The 17,057-nt window shown below is 45.7% G+C and overlaps 1 protein-coding gene across 12 annotated transcripts in view; it reads right to left on the minus strand.

Annotated features, from left to right (window-relative positions):
* si:ch211-200p22.4 (phosphatidylinositol-binding clathrin assembly protein) overlaps positions 1 to 17,057 on the minus strand; it is a 56,029-nt gene that overhangs the window by 28,675 nt on the left and 10,297 nt on the right. For all 12 annotated transcript variants that reach the window (XM_042710501.1, XM_042710499.1, XM_042710498.1 and 9 more), the window contains exons 2-4: positions 9,917 to 10,059; positions 1,051 to 1,126; positions 567 to 669 (exon numbers count right to left, since the gene is read on the minus strand). In XM_042710501.1, coding sequence (XP_042566435.1) covers positions 567 to 669; positions 1,051 to 1,126; positions 9,917 to 10,059 — 322 coding nt within the window. The remainder of the gene's footprint in view (positions 1 to 566; positions 670 to 1,050; positions 1,127 to 9,916; positions 10,060 to 17,057) is intronic.

Here is a 17,057-nt window from a genome sequence, read left to right on the forward strand (position 1 = left end):
CACACTCTTCACACAGACACATGAGGGATCGGACCAGCATGAGAGACCAGCTGAAGATAATAGGCTTAGGAGCTAATAGACAGAAGATCGGACTTGCAAAGATCCCTTCCAGCTTGACTAACATTAATCAGGGGGAAAGGGGAGGAGGGAGAGAGGACAGGAGGGGCAGAGGAGAGGGGTATGTGTTTCCAAATATGGTGCAGATAAGACACCCGTGTTCCTGGTCCCCTTTTCCTAAGCATGGCTAAATCAGGATTTGGAGCGGCTCGATCACAGAGGGGGGGGGGGGGGGGGGGGGGGGGGGTCCTGTCTGTTACCAAAAAGCCACCAGACATTCTGGTTTTAGAAACACTAATCAGGATATATGGAGAGAGAAAGAGGTGTGGGCTGCGGGGATCTATCTGACGGAGACGGGACGCCCCTGAATGCCTGTTTTGAGCAACCCTGAAGGCTGCTTTTGGGGGGCTCGATGGATCACCCGGGGTGTGCTCATTATGAGGGATTTGGGGTATTGGGGCTGACTATGTGGAGGGGTGTGTGTGTGTGTGTGTGTGTGTGTGTGTTACCCTCTCTTCATCTTGGTGAAGTCCACAGCCACTAGCCGGTAGGACAGGGCCTTCTCATTCAGGTAGCGGCTGTAGCGCCTGATGAAGGTGGACATGTCATAACCTGCAGGAGACAACACAAGACAGGGGGACGTCAGGCATGAGCGGGTGAGAGTGATGTCCATGGGTGAGACAGACAGAGAAGAGGGGGAGCAAACAAGAGAGAGAGAGAGAGAGAGAGCGCAAGAGAGAGAGAGAGCGCAATAGAGAGAGAGAGAGAGAGAGAGAGAGAGAGAGAAACAGGACAGGTAGAGACAAATACTCAGAGGGGCAAAGACTAGGAAACAGACACAGATGATGAAAGAGAGAGAGAGCGAGAGAGAGAGGGGGGGGAGTGTGTCTGGGAGACAGAAACAGGACAGGTAGAGACAAATACTCAGAGGGACAAATACAGACACAGATGATGAAAGAGAGAGAGAGAGAGAGAGAGAGAGGATGTACCCACCTTGCAACGCTCCTTTGTCTAGGAAGTTGTTGAGGTTGAACAGCGTGTTCCTGGAGGCCAGATACTGGATGAAACGCTGAAACAGAGAGGAAGAAAGAGAGAGGTTAAGAAAGAGAGAGAAAGAGAGGGAAAGAGAGTGCAGACACGGAGGGTGTGAGTTTCCCAAACGCTCAGGCTGACATCTTCATCAGATATGGACCAAACCAAACACAACACTGCCTTTCATCTTCCTGTAACACTTGGCTTTAAAAGAGAGAACAAGAAAAAAAAAAGAACAAGAGAGTGATTTTGAAAAAAAAAAACAAAGAACACAAGAATTCCACGGAAAGGGAAACTCCGCTTTCACGGGCTCAACCTGGAGTTGTCCTAATGGGCCCAGACACCTCGCCATACTACAGGAGTTGGCAGCCGCCGCACCCCTGCCTCCCTCTCCGGCTCCGTCTCCTCCTCGTGTCCCACTTTTGGGAAAACCAGAGGAGGAAATTCCCTGAAAGGGGAGAGGACGGGAGAGCAGAGCAGGGCTCCCAGGCTGGCTGCTGTGTTTTGCATCGCTGCGCAAATGTTACGCTTTCCCAGAAGCCCCGGGGTCGACGCAGGAATGAAGGGGAATTCATGCTTCTTTGGACATGCTGGTACTACCACCGAATATGGTACTGGAGGAGTGTGTGTGTGTGTGTGTGTGTGTGTGTGTGTGTGTGTGTGTGTGTGTGTGCAAAAAAAATGCTTTTGAATGCGTGTTTGCAGGTGCTTTTGTATGTGGCCTTTGATTCAAAAGCCATCACACATGAAGGTTCTAGAGGTATTTCTTCCCCAGTTCTCTATTGTTCAGCAAAAAGGTTTTCAGCGTCCTCTGACAGCCATGTATTACCATTTCTTTTTTTCTTGACTGTTTCCCACTGGGAAAGCAGAGTTGTTGACATTCTCCCTGTACTCATGACAAGCCAGCACACACACACACACACACACACACACACACACACAATCAAGAAGTGCAATTTCTGAAACATCTAATACTTTTTCCGCTCGTCTTGACTCCCGAGGATGTGGTTTGGATGCCCGCGTCAGGAGGGAGAGGTCAGGTGTGTCCGCACTCACACACACCACATGAAGCCTGCTCCCAACGCTAAGTACGGCTAACGCTGCACATTTCTCAAGCGACAAGCGGCTCTTTTCAGGAAACTGCACTTTGAACTGTGACCTCCCCCTTGCTTATGGGGCATTCAGCAGCCCTGGGCAGAGGCAGAGAGAGGGAGGGTGAGAGAGAGAGAGAGAGAATGTGTGTGTGTGTGTGTTAGTGGTGGTGTGGGTCATGTGACAGGGGCTTACAGCAGGGGCCTGACATTCCTGGCCCCGTGTAAAGCCACTCAGCATCCTCCCCCTGCCCCTGTCGGCCCCAAACTGCTGATGGGGGAGAAGCTGAGCCGAGGCCCTCTTTCCTGACCGCCGCTGCAGCCATTACGGCTCACACATGGAAACCCACACAAGGCGCCAACACAAAGAACTTTATGACTTCCCTTATTTCTCATTTCTTTTACATGCAAACGCAGTGTTATACACTGCAGAGTGATGCTAATAAAGCACATTAAATTGATCCTTGACAATTAACGTGCTCCGAGTAATGATAAATAATGCCGCCACACCTCTCTGTTAAGGGTGTCCAAAGCATTGCAACACATCCTGTTGAGGAAGCGGAACTGACTGACACTTTCATCCAAAGGAACCCACAAGGAACTGGGGCGTTATCAATTCCAAAAGGCAAACATTCCATGGGTGAAACCCAGGAAAAATCAAACAGAGGTAGGTGCTGAGGGCTCAATGGTAAAAGCAGTATCTATTCCCTATCGAGCGATAGTAGGAAGAAGGAGGAGGAGAATACTCGAGAGGCAGTGGTGGGTCTTCAAAAGAAGAAGTGCTTCGGAGTTCACCTTTAATAGTTTAATTTCACATGCAAGCTAAATATCCACACCTTACAAGGCAGCGGAGAACAACATGGAACTGCTGCAACAGACTGCAAATAGTCATTTCTGGAGAGCAAAAGAATACAAATGGGAGAGAGTCAGAGACAAGCAGGAATGGGATTGGGGGTGAGAGACAGATGGAGAGAGAGAGAGAGAGAGAGAGAGAGAGAGAGAGAGAGAGAGAGAGAGAGAGAGAGAGAGAGAGAGAGAGAGAATGTAGAGAGAGAGAGTAGAGAGAGAGAGAGAAGCCCTCATCCTGAAGCCTCTGCCCAGCAAATTATTAATGTGAGAATAAACCCCAGTAGTGACAAAGTAAAACCTCATCTATTATTGATGAACCTCTCTCTTACACTGGGCTGCTGTGTGACTTGAGTCATGTGCAAGCCCTGCTTGGCCTATATATGCAGTGTGTGTGAGAGTGTGTGCGTGTGTGTGTGTGTGTGTGTGTGTGTGTGTGTGTGTGTGTGTGTGTGTAATGCATGCAAGCATCTGGGAACATGCTGTCCAATGGCACTTGAAGAGAAAGTGCCTTTGATGAGACGTTGTGGGGCAGAAGCTATTCACGACTGCAACCAAGAGCCCACCCAGTAGAGATGTTACCTCAGAGGACATCGTAAAAAATGATGGAGATTGATCACACAAAGAGAGATCTCCAGTACGTCAGTCACAAAGCCACCCAACGCAGAAGAGAAAACAAGCATTTCTCATAACAAGCGAGAACAAAAGATGCCGGAGCCCCAATTAGGATGCCAGTCTCGTCCTCAAACGACCCCATCCCCGCCTCTGCAGAGCACAGACAAGGGAGTCTGGCACAAACAAGATGGGCGCTGGTATGATGGTCAGAGAAAGATTAGGACACATTGCTCTGTGTGTGCGTGTGTGTGTGTTTCTATGCTTGAACATACGTGTGCATTTCTGTGAGTGTGTGCACACACCTGCTTTAGTGTGTTTATTCTTGTGCGTGTGCTAGTGTGAGCGTGCTAGCGAGCGAGGGAGTGTACGAGTGTGATTTCTGTTTTGGCGTGAGCGTCCCAGGGTGTTGCGACTGTCCTCAGTGGGGGTTTGGGTGGGGGACAGAGACGGACAGCCCTACTCCAGCCCTGTGAGGGGGAGCTATGAGTCACTCAAGTGTAAGCACACAGCCAATTCCCCCTCCTCCTCCTCCTCATCAAATACAGATATCGATCACTCGAGTCCCCAGCACTTGTTTCCATTTTAGAGAAGTGGGGGATTTTCAGCGATTCAGGCCTGACAGGAGAGACCAGCGAGGGTGGGAGGGAGGGAGAGAGTGAGGGAGGAAGAAAAAAAAAAAAAAAACAAGATAAAAAAAGAAAGGCACAAAGGGAAGAGAGACATAATGTTTCCTTCCTCACCAATCATTACCTCTGTGTACACACATCACTCAAGCACGGCAGCCACTGGGCAAGGCTGGGAGGGCTCCAGGCATTACAAGGTGAATGTGACAGCCTGCAGTCAACCAGGCAGCTGCGACAGTACAATGCAGGAAACAAACACACACAGACACAGCCACCCACACACACACACACACGGCTGGCATCTCACCTACGGCGCCGAGAGGAAGGGGAAGTATTAAAAGGGATGTGGAGGTGTTTTGAGAATGAGATTTACAACGTCTGTCATGATGAGCAGCATGCCAGCTCTATTGGTTTGACTGGAGGTTTTTTTATTTATTATTATTTGCTTTTTGCTTTCACACAGCAGCTTCGGAGAGAAAGCCCTCCAACAATTCAGAACAGTTATTGACTTAAAAAAAACAATAGCCTGTGGCTACAGATGGGGTGGTCTCTCCCATAATATGTGTGTGTGTGTGTGTGTGTGCGTATGCATGTGTGTGTGCGTGTGTTTGTGTATGTTTGTGTGTGCGTGTGTTTATCTGTGTTTGTGTGTGTCTCTAGAGTGAGTGAGAGTATATGTGTATGTCTGCGTTGAATGTGTGTGTGTGTGTGTATGTCTGTGTTTGTAGAGAGAGCCTGTGTATGTGTGTATAGACTGTGTGTGTGTGAGATTTCTCTCTGTAGTTTTGAGATGGGGCTCATTAAAAAGAGCTATCAGTGGGGGGGCTATTTACCCCTTACACACACACAAACAAACAAACAAACAAACAAATCACTTTATCAGAAAGTTCCACGTCTCCCATTTTATTCCCATAGCCAAGCGTGTGTCAAACGACCAATCCTGGTCTGGTAAGACGTTGGCTCACATGAGTGTAGTACCACCACCATAGGGATGTTATAGTCGTCAAACTGCCATTGCGCCAATAATAACGTGGCTCCGTGGGTCGACATGGTTGCCGCTGACATTCAAGAATAAACAGAGAGGGGAAGAAAACGAGGCAGAAAACAGTGGAAGTATAAAAGGGGAATCAGACAGTTAACTTCAAATTCACACACCGACCTACTGGGAAGATATATTTACCCATGCGTGTGGTTAAGTTGTTCTTCTTTCTGTCTGAGCTACTGTGCTGAACACAACGACTTTATAGCTTAACCATAAAGTACGAGTTGGAATCTTTACTCGTCTGCCACTGTCTTTAGGTTATCTATTAACCCCTGGCTGAGAACTTTAAGTAGCCTCTGCAAACAGCAGTGTCAAAAAGAGGTGCGGTGTGGCAGTGCTACTGTGAGCCAACACCAGAGTTAATGGCCTCAAACTAAAGTCCACACGCATCCCTGCGTCCAGCATGTTCCACTAGCTGCTGTCACTACCCGAGTGGTTAGCAGTTAGTCATGTACACTATGAGCTCCGACAGTGGCAGCCTCTCCGCTGAGAAGCCCTCCAGCAAGAAGAGAGAGGGGGTGGGGGTCGGGGTAGAGAGACAGAGAGAGGGGGAGAGAGAGAGAAGGAGAGAAAGACAAAGGGTTGGAGAGAGACAGAAAGAGAGAGATGGGGAGAATTAGAGACAGGGGAGAGAGAGAGAGAGATTGAGAGACAGGGAGGGAGAGAAAGGAAAAAAGAGGGAGGAACAGGGAGGGTGGGATGCGGGGGGGATGATGCTAGTACAAGTTTAATCTGATTTGTCGAGATCATGACCCCATTATGGACCAACTGAGACGACATCCTGACCCTCAGATTAAAATTCCGCCCCTTCGCCCTGCCATCAGGCGCTCTCAGATCCTCAAAGTTATGCAAAGCCTTCGGTCTTCACACTGTCAGCACTTCTGCAACGGCCCTCCCTTCCCCGCTCCCTCTCTTACTCCCTCGCTCGTTTGCTCTCTCTCTTCTCTTTGACGACACCCAATCCCAGTGGCGTCACTAGAGCAAGTGCTGCACTCCGTATCTGGGACATCAGTAGGTGTGACTCACCCAGCAACTCACTTCACTCTTCAGCAAACTTCGCACACACACACACACACACACACACACACACACACACACACACACACCCCCTCCCTCCCTCCCTCCCTCCCTCTTACCATTGTGCTTTATACACACACATACACTCTCTTCCTCATACACACACACACAATGACTCCTCATCTTCTTCTATCTCCATCACACACCTCATTATCCTTTATCTCTCTCTCTCTCTATCTCTCATATACACACACGACAACATACAAACACATCTGCTCATACAGTCCCTTCCCTCTCATCTCTTCTTGTGCACACACACACACACACTCTGATCCTCTCTCTGGATTATATACACTGATTTCTCTCTGCAATACCCACTCATCTCTCTGTCGTCATCTCTCCCTCTGTGTGTGTGTCTCTCACACACACACACACACACACACACACACACACACACACACACACACACACACACACACAGAGCGAGGCTGAGGCAAAGAGGGACACACAGCATGTCCTTACATAGAAAAACACTGGACCCAGACAGATAAATCTGATTTTATCAGCACAGGTGAATTTCAGCTCAGTCTCCACAGGGGGCTAGGATGAGCTAGGCTAAATCCTTGACAGAACTGAGATATAAACTACATATAGATTCAATCAGGCTGCCTGAACTTGAAGGGAATCAGAGCCTTCAAACGGAGTGTGTAGATGTCGTCCGACAGCAGACGGAATGCATGAGGAACCGCAACACCGCCTCACCCAACCGCACTGCTCTGTGTCTGCAGTGTCTGTCCAGGTGTGTGTGTGTGTGTGTGTGTGTGAGAGTGTGTGTGAGAGTGTGTGTGCGTGAGCTATGTGTGCGTGAGCATGTGCGTGAGTGAGCGTGTGCGTGTGTGTGTGTGTGTGTCTGCAGTGTCTGTCCAGGTGTGTTTGTGTGTGTGTGTGTGTGTGTGTGTGTCTGCAGTGTCTGTCCAGGTGTGTTTGTGTGTGTGTGTGTGTGTGTGTGTGTGTGTGTGTGTGTGTGTGTGTCTGCAGTGTCTGTCCAGGTGTGTTTGTGTGTGTGTGTGTGTGTGTGTGTGTGTCTGCAGTGTCTGTCCAGGTGTGTTTGTGTGTGTGTGTCTGCAGTGTCTGTCCAGGTGTGTTTGTGTGTGTGTGTGTGTGTGTCTGCAGTGTCTGTCCAGGTGTGTGTGTGTGTGTGTGTGTGTGTGTGTGTGTGTGTGTGTGCGTGAGTGTGTGTGTGCGTGAGCTATGTGTGCGTGAGCATGTGCGTGAGTGTGCGTGAGCGTGTGCGTGTGTCTGTCCAGGTGCTGCAACACAGGCTGCCCCCCTCAAGCAGCCGGTGGGGCTTAGAGAAATCAGCAATGCATCAATGGGAAAAGAACAAAAAAAAAAAAAGTGAAGAAATCTAATAGGACAGCGAATGGTGTGAAGCCTGAGATGGCTTACAGTAAACATGACTGACACTCTGTAGCCTAAAGATGCCTGCTAGAATTCCCCACCTGTCCTAGTCGAACACAAATTGAGTGTGGCAGCTGATGACCTTAAGCGGTACTTTTCTTCTCAGGGTGAGGGGAAAGGTTTTTTTTTATTTAAATCCAAAAGAAAAAATGTAGAAAGAAAAAGGGAAAACTGCAGGGTACTGCAGCTGAAATATAATGAGATAGGGAGAACAGAAAAAAAACATTGTCTGGATTGATGACTTTTGGTTGCTGTTGTTTTATGTAAATAAGTGTGTGTGTGTGTGGGTGGGGCTGTGGGTTGTTCGTGCATCCATCCCACTGTGTGTGTGTGATCTGTAGACAGCGGGCGGGCGTGCGCGTTTGTGTGTTGTATTGCTCAAGCCTCACACTGGGCTCCCCATTAAAATGGACCAATCTGAAATGTCAGAGAACATCTGAAGCCCTTTCGCAATCAGCTTCAAGCCCCCTCATGGCGCCAGGCGGCCCATCCGGGAAGAGAGTGCCCGTGTCCAGGAACGTGCCCAACTCATGGGGCAAGAGCGTGCCCAACTCATGGGCATAATGGGTCTGGGTGAGGCTGGGACAGAGGGCACGGACATGACAAGGAGAACTCTGCCCGGCTGCTTACTGCCCAGTAACCACAAGCCTCTCCAACTGGACATCTGTGAGGGCCGTTTGGACCAGAACCTAGCCAACCATGAGAAGCACCGGCCCCAGTTCTGGCCAGCGTCCCCGTGCAACTACTGACACCGTGTAGAGTCAATGCACCAACAAAACAGGGCCAATCTCAGGGCAGGGGGAAAGACAACAGGACCAGGAGTCAGTGTATACTAAGCTATGGTATGTGATTAGCCATCATCTGGGTATCTTGTGTATTTTAATATAAATTTTTTTAAATGTCTGCATGTCTAAAACATAGCTGTGTTCCTGTGTGTGTGTGCTTGTAGACACATGTGCACGTATGAATGGTTTTTATAGCACATGCTTCCTGGTCATATAATACAGTATTATGGAGAGAACACACATGTAAAACAGATAAAACACCAGCAAAGTATGTAAAAAATAAAAAAACACAGGCAGCATTTATATAACGTCCTACATCTTCAAACACGTTACAGAAGCGTGCTGCAGGGGAACCATACAACAACGGAAATGTTTCCAAAGGACGCTAAAAAGTGATGAACGTCTGGATTGTGAAACACACCATGTTAGTTGGCTATCACGTTAATAGTTATTTAATCAGTTAATATTCATCCTTTATACATCTACTGGCAAAGTTATCTAACCAGCGTGGCTATCCTCCAACTGGGGATCAGTTATTTTAAGGATCAGCAGCTATGTTTACTTATGCTAACTGATTTATAAATAAATACATAAATAAATAAATAAATAAATAATAGTCATAGGTTTCATTTCATTAGTTATGCCAGCAAAACCTACCGGTAGTTTAACTTGCTTGTCCCCTCTCTCTATGAAAGCAACCATTAACGTTAGAGCCAAGTAAGATGGCATGATTCACAATCCAAAACGTGTTAATCATTTTTAAGTGTCCTCTGGAAACACTTCCGTCGTCGCTGTGAGAGAGTGTGTGTGAGTGTGTGTGCGTGAGCGTGTGTGTGTGTGAGTGTGTGTGCGTGAGCGTGTGTGCGTGAGCGTGTGTGCGTGAGCGTGTGTGCGTGAGCGTGTGTGCGTGTGTGCGTGAGTGCGTGTGTGCGTGTGTGCAAACACCAATAAAAAGACATATGCATCCTCATGATGAAGGCTTGAAGGCTTGAATCTGTGAACATGTGTGCCTGAGAGAAATGTGAGCGTATGAAAGCTTCACCTCATTTCTATTCATCATTAGCTGGTGTGTGCTGAGAGAGAGGGAGTATGTGTATCTGCATAATACAGAAAGACACGAGTCTGTGCATGTGTGTGTGCGTGTGTGAGAGGGAGAGAGAGAGAGACAGGTGGTTTGTGGTGAGGGTTCATCGTGAGAAAGAGAAAAGTGGATGTGTATCTGCATAACAGGGAAAGACATGAGTTTGTGCATGTGCATGTATATGTGTGTGTGTATGTGTGTGTGTGTATGTGTGTGTGTATGTGTGCATGTGTGTGTGTGAGAGAGGGCGCGAGAGACAAACTCACCTCATTGCCGTACATCATTAGGTGGTGTGTGGTGATGAGGGCTTTGAACACCACCACCCAGCTGCTGTTGGCCGTCCGCTCAAACAGTGTATCAGCCAGCTGAGGAACGCTCACGTTCATCTCATTGGTACAGTGGATCAGGTCTACACACACACAAACAAACAAACAAACAAACAAACAAAGGTCAACATGTGCCAATCAACCCGATCCTAACAGCCAAACTGCACTGATTTGCACACTAGGCATGCACAGCAATGAGTACTTACTCTTTTTGTCCTCATTAGTTAACTGAGTTTTCTACATTACTAGGAGTAAATAGACAATGCAGACACAAACACTAACAGCACACACCATACAGAGAAAACCACTTCAGCATGTTGTAAATATCCACAAATATAAACAAACTTAACCAAACCAAAGTGGCTGGTAGATGGGGAAAAAAAAAAAAAAACAATAATAATTTACTGGACAGGCATATTTTTACCTGCCAAATTTAAACAATGATTTTGAAGGGACCAGCATAGGTCATAAGAATATGCCATAGTCAATAAGTCAATGATATTATACCTAGTCATAATTGTTACTTTTATTTGGATTTAATTAGCCATGAGTGGACTTTGCTTGGTGAATATTCTTTGTCTCTGGCCTGGGTAAGTGAGGTGCGACATTGGTCTCACCTCCCCCCCAGGTCGAGACAAAGAACCCTGCATGCATGGCCCATTTGAATAGACGGTGACACCCCTTAATGTCAGTGTATTTAACCGACTGTTCCCCAAGGAACAAGTCAGATATGCTGAGGTGAAGTTCTGTGAGGGAGGATGGATCTGAAAGTCTCTGTCTCACAAAGTGGTCGGCCGCCATTCTTCAAGAATAAACCTGAATCCTGACTGATCAAACCTAAGACTGAATCTTCAATATATGGTATAAAACTAATTACCATCAATTGGAGGTCCTCACCGAAAGATATGTTCTTGTATTTGCTGATTCGAGTTTGCTGTAAGATGTCTCTTCACCCTGGGTTGACATAACACTTTGGTAAGTAAACTTACTTAATCTTGGGAAAATATGTGCCGTAGATCGTAGTAACAGTCTTGAGATTGGAATTCTCAGACGGAATTGAGTCTTTGCACTAGCAAGTTCATCGTGGGCAAGCTAAAGCTTAATTCGAGTGTGTGAGCCTTCAGCTCCATATTCACATCAGAGTGTTGAGTAATTCTCCCTTGGGAGAAACTACACTCTTGAGCCTGCTCTGTTTAGAGAGTAGCAGACATCTGATTCAGCACAGTCTGAGCTGTGGGTTGGATCATTTGTGAAAATCTAGTTTCTGCCACGCTCAGATATTGTTCCCAAGAGGATAGAAAGTGTTGTGGTCATTAATGGGTGTTTGAAAAGGGATCTACAGCATTTTTAATATTTGAATTTAGAAATTGTTCTAGGTCAATTTGTAAATTATTTACATTAGATTGTGGAGATTCAGTTCTTGGATTTGACCAGTCATGATTCAAGACATAAGATTCCTTTAAGTCCAGATTTCACAATGCTTTTGATAAAGTCAGATGTTAGACTGCTAAAATGTTAGACTGTGTCTGTTCACACAATAGTTACAGACAGCTTTCACACATACCACTTAATTCACACTTCAGGCACAGCCGCGCCTGTGACCTTGATGGCCCATTAAGCTGAAGTGAGCCACACCAAAGCCACATAGCAAGACAGACTTTAAGCATCTGTTTTGCCTACACATTGATTTTCTTAACCCAAGTTAAAATCAGTGTATGAAGTGTTACAATTATGAATAATTGTAAGCATATTTTTTAACAGAACAAAGTCTGCATCCTTAGTGTATGGGTTTAAGGTACATGGAAAATAAGATGGTTTTTTTTCCGGAAACCGTACGTGATCTCACAGCAGCAGACGACTGCTGGTAGATCAAAAGGGGGAGGTGTTGAGCTTCAGAGAGAATTGACCTTAATAAGATGATAACTGCAAAATGTTTTTTTTTTCTCAAAACAGGTTTAGCTGCTGAATTTCTGACTTCATCAAATGATCCAGGAGCAATTAATGAATTAAGGAATGCCTTAAATGGTTTGGCATTCAAGTGCCATTGGAATCTGGATAAAAATGGATTTTATGAGATACTTTTGTAACTAACTAACTGTAACGTAACTCTGTTAACAGATTGATTCCTTTCTCTTAGGGATGGACACACCTGTCTCCTGAACAAGCGAATGAATGTGTGTGTATGCCTGTAGGCTGGCCAGCCGTCGTATGAATGAATGAATGAACTTACAGGACTGTTTAACCTACATTTGACCACTGACTTTGTCTTTAAGTGAAATTGTTTGAATTGAAGGAGATTTAAAAACGTTTTCTTTCTTTCAATCATTCCATTTCTTTCAAACATTCAACTTCTTTCAAAATCCCCACTCTCAGTTCTTTATTTGGTTAGTATGGGTCTGTGGTTTTTTTAAATGCCCAAACCTTGCAGATAACAGGATGATGTGATGTCTCTTGTGAGATTAAAGGAAACCTGCTTTTGTCTGAGATTAAGCTGTCTGCCGTCTTTCACACCCAATACCAAATGTCTATTGTCTGATGTGTTGAGTATGCTAACAGGCTTCCTGCCTCATGGAGGTGTTGGCCGGTATTATCTTTTTCTGAGATCTCGTTACAGACAGTTTTTAGGAATATGGAGAATAGCGATGACAAAAAAGGAAGCAGCTTCTCTCCAAGGTGTCGAAAGGGGGACCATTCCAGAAAATCAACAGATGAAGGAACAGCAGAATCGTTTGAACTTCAAACAAACGCCATGCCGGACGTCACAGGACGTCGAAATGAGGACAAACTCAGACCACAGCCATCAACCCAGATCAACACCTGGAATCCACAGGACCACCGCAACACCTGAACCGATGACCACCACTCCCCAAGAAGAGATGACGGGGACACTTCAAAGAAATGGCAATCTCCTGATATGCTAAGAGATGCATAGGTGGAATGACCCCATAAGGAGCAAAGACCACAGGAGGGGAACAACTGAGACAAGCCAAGCGTCACAGACACACACACACACACTAACACGCACAAACACACACACACGTCCTACCCCCTCCCAAGGAAAGTCAACCCTTGCTTTTAAACAAAGGCAAGACACAATACACAGAGTGTCAAGACACACACACCTTCAACCATCATAGACGATCAACTCCAAGGGACCACGGAAAAATCGGGAACGATTACCATCACCATCAAAGACACACACATTCTGGAGTCACACACACGAACACACACACACAGAGACACACACTTAACCGTATTACCATCAACCCACATTACAATAAAGTAATGCTCCATGTCATGTACCCCTCAGTAACCAGAAAGGAAATGTTTTAAAATATTGTGACACTATAATGTATCTCCCATAATCCGTTATCTTCTGTACTATTGTTTAATCCTAACCTTTCATTTTAGCTTAGTTTACCTTAGAGTTAACATGTGTAATTAAGTTTGTTCTGTGTTCTCACCGCTTGTAAACTGCATTTTCCGAATGGGTACCATGTACATATATGTATTACTTCTGTTATATTTCTCTGCTCTCACGGCTAAAAATAGGATGGTTATGTTGATATAACATCGGTGAAGGAATTTGTCCCTAAATCAGAGGTCCACACAATTGGCGAAAAAGCGTGGGGCACTCTGTAACATGGGTTTCGCCTTCCCTCGTGAGAGAATGCCACATTTATGAGACAAAGACTGAACAAAGCCACTCACTCAAGAAAAAGAAAATAGTTAAATGATCTGATGTTTAAGACATACAGTCTTAAAAAGGGGGAATGAAGGGACCAGCATAGGTCATAAGAATATGCCATAGTCAATAAGTCAATGATATTATACCTAGTCATAATTGTTACTTTTATTTGGATTTAATTAGCCATGAGTGGACTTTGCTTGGTGAATATTCTTTGTCTCTGGCCTGGGTAAGTGAGGTGCGACATTGGTCTCACCTCCCCCCCAGGTCGAGACAAAGAACCCTGCATGCATGGCCCATTTGAATAGACGGTGACACCCCTTAATGTCAGTGTATTTAACCGACTGTTCCCCAAGGAACAAGTCAGATATGCTGAGGTGAAGTTCTGTGAGGGAGGATGGATCTGAAAGTCTCTGTCTCACAAAGTGGTCGGCCGCCATTCTTCAAGAATAAACCTGAATCCTGACTGATCAAACCTAAGACTGAATCTTCAATATATGGTATAAAACTAATTACCATCAATTTTCAAAACCTAATTTGTAGGCTATGCATCCGTAATTTACGACCTTTCGTGTGTAATTTTCATATCATTGTACACCAGATATAACTTGGATTTAAGAAAAAAAAGGGAAGTTTTCATTTCAGCATGGATATCATTTATTAGGCTAAAATAGTTTTATCTCCATGCAATCGTACTTGTTCAGCCTTAAAATGTATTTAAATTACTAAACTAATAATCGGACAATCACATAATCAAAATGGAGTGTCTATTATGGCAGTGCAAGCTCTCATGGCTCATGGTGGACTCAGTCTTCATAACAGACATGCCTCCTCTAGTCAATACCCTTCAATATGCACAAGCTTAGGAGGGGACTTTCATTTTGAAATGCCATCTCCATGCAAGTGGAACGACAAAATAAACAGTTGAATGCCACAACCATAGGCAATTCAATATGCCCTAAATTATGTCATGTCAACACGACAATTTCACAACTGAATACAATGCAAAATAACGTAATGCGCAATTATTTCATTCAACTTTCAATGACAGAACAATTATAGATCCATCTCTGTCGTGAATGTCATTGTCAAGAGAATATCCTATATCAAGCTAACTTCACAGCGGTCATTAATCCATTCTATCACACACCTGACACCAAATGGATGGGACATGAAGCAGTGACAGTTAGCGCGACAGACTGTGCGTAACTTTATACCACTATCAGGTGGCCAGAAGAAGTGGAATTAGGTTGCAAATTAACATCTATGCTGTAAATAAACAGAAAATGCAGCATTGTGAAGAACTGCAGTTAATTCTGGGTATCTGCCCTTCCCTGTTGCGTAGATACAGTAAGCCGTTTTAACAGGACAGGATTCAAGAGACAGACAACCATTTTTCGAAGATGAATATTTTACCCCCATCCTTCCTCCACCAGCACAGAGATCTACACGCCACTGGACCTTGGCGGGTGCCAATTTTATTCCCCGTCAATATTCATAATTTTTTTTGCTTCATATTAAGTGTATTGGTTTCCTTACCAGTACTATTTAATTGCAATATTCGATTATTGGGTGGAATATTTCACTGCTTTAATCTCTCAAGGGTTTTATCTTCAGATCGGTAGCAGACATGAGGAAACGCAATATATGGCTGATAGACTGAATAACTTAAAGTTAGCCTAATCCACTAGAAGAAAAAGGAGTTTAAACACTCAAACGCACATTTGCGATGCTTTTGTGATTGAATCAAAGTCTATTGCAATGTGATAGGCCCTCCATGACATTTGTTCATTTGTTCAGTTCATGGCTCCAGACCTCACATTGAAGAACGAGGTCAATTTGGGACTTAAAAAGAAATGGTGGTGTAATACTATTTCTGACACCTAGACACACACACACACACACACACACACACACACACACACACACACACACACACACACACAAACACACACACAAACACACACACAAACACACACACACCCCCGTTCATGTCCTTTCCCACGCCTACAATACATGGATAAACAGTGGAGGATGAGGCACATCATTGTACTTGCAAGGTTTCATGTGTAGGCCTTTATCCTTAACCACGAAGAAACTAAAAATACACAACCTAACAGCCTATAGGCCACATGGCGTACGATTCATCACTGTCATCATTAGCGGGAAAACAGACTTCAGACATGGGATCGAGCAAAGCCAGTACTAATGCAGCACATGCTAAAGTAGATTCACTCCACAGCTTCTCATTGATAGTCATAAGACATGTCCACGGGGAAATGCTTCCTACAAGACAGCCCACCTAATCTAGTCGAAATATGACGGCATTGATTGGTGTGGCGCTCCTAGCACTTGAGGCCAGCGTGGCAGGGGGGCGAGGGGGGCAGACACCCTCACGTGTCCTTCAGAAATGGAATTTTAAATTGTAGTTCCACTCGCCACACAGCACTCCGGGGCTGTGACTGTAACCCTCTTCTCCCCTCACTTCTCCCCCTTGTCTCAAGGCAGACACACACACACAGGCAGGCAGGCCAAGTCTGGGATCCGATTGTACCCACAGGGGTGTTGGGGGGGGGGGGGGGGGGGGGGGGGGGGCATGAGGATGAGATGGAGAAAGGGAGGGAGGGAGAGTAGCAGTGCAAGAGCAAATGGCTCCAATATGGAAATATGTGCAGACTTAATCAGTTTAAGTGGAGCGGCGCATTTGGAAGTTATTGATCACACACACACACCAGTTAGTTGTCTTTAATTACAAAAGAGAAAGAGTTGGAAAGATAGGGTGGGCAGAGAGAGGGAAGAGAGGAGAGGAGAGGGGTTGTTAAATGGACAGCAGCAGAGAAAGACATCGAAAGAGAGAAAAATCAGTTCTACGTCATCAAATGGCATGTGGATCAGACAGCCAATAGAGGAATGGAAGGGACGCACGCATGGCTGAACATTTTCACCTCCGTCCGTCCGTCCGTCCGTCCCTCCCTCCCTCCACTCATCCCTCTCCTCCCTTTCAGAGACCACAACCTTGTGAACATCCACCCTCTGGACACACACAGATTCTCTCCATCGCAGACCTGCTATGAACCCATCAAAAGGGGCTTTTTCTTTTTTTTTCTCCACTCACTTATTCATTTTTTTAACCTGAATTATTTATCTCCTCCTCCAGCAAACAGGAGGCGATCTGCAGCCAAGGACAGCGGTTTTGCCCGTGTGTGTCGCTGTCACAGGAGTCACTCAGTCAGTCATTACCGACCGGTCACTGGGTTATCCATAGCAAGGTGTGCTCAGCAGCGCGTGTAATAAGCACCAGAGACGAGGGACACAACAGACTGCGGCCTGGGGCGTGCGGATAGACATTCAGACAGAGAGACAGGGGGAAGAGGGGAAATATTGAAAAAGACA

Source organism: Clupea harengus, chromosome 18 (genome assembly GCF_900700415.2).
Source record: "Clupea harengus chromosome 18, Ch_v2.0.2, whole genome shotgun sequence".
NCBI classification, from domain to species: Eukaryota; Metazoa; Chordata; class Actinopteri; order Clupeiformes; family Clupeidae; genus Clupea; species Clupea harengus.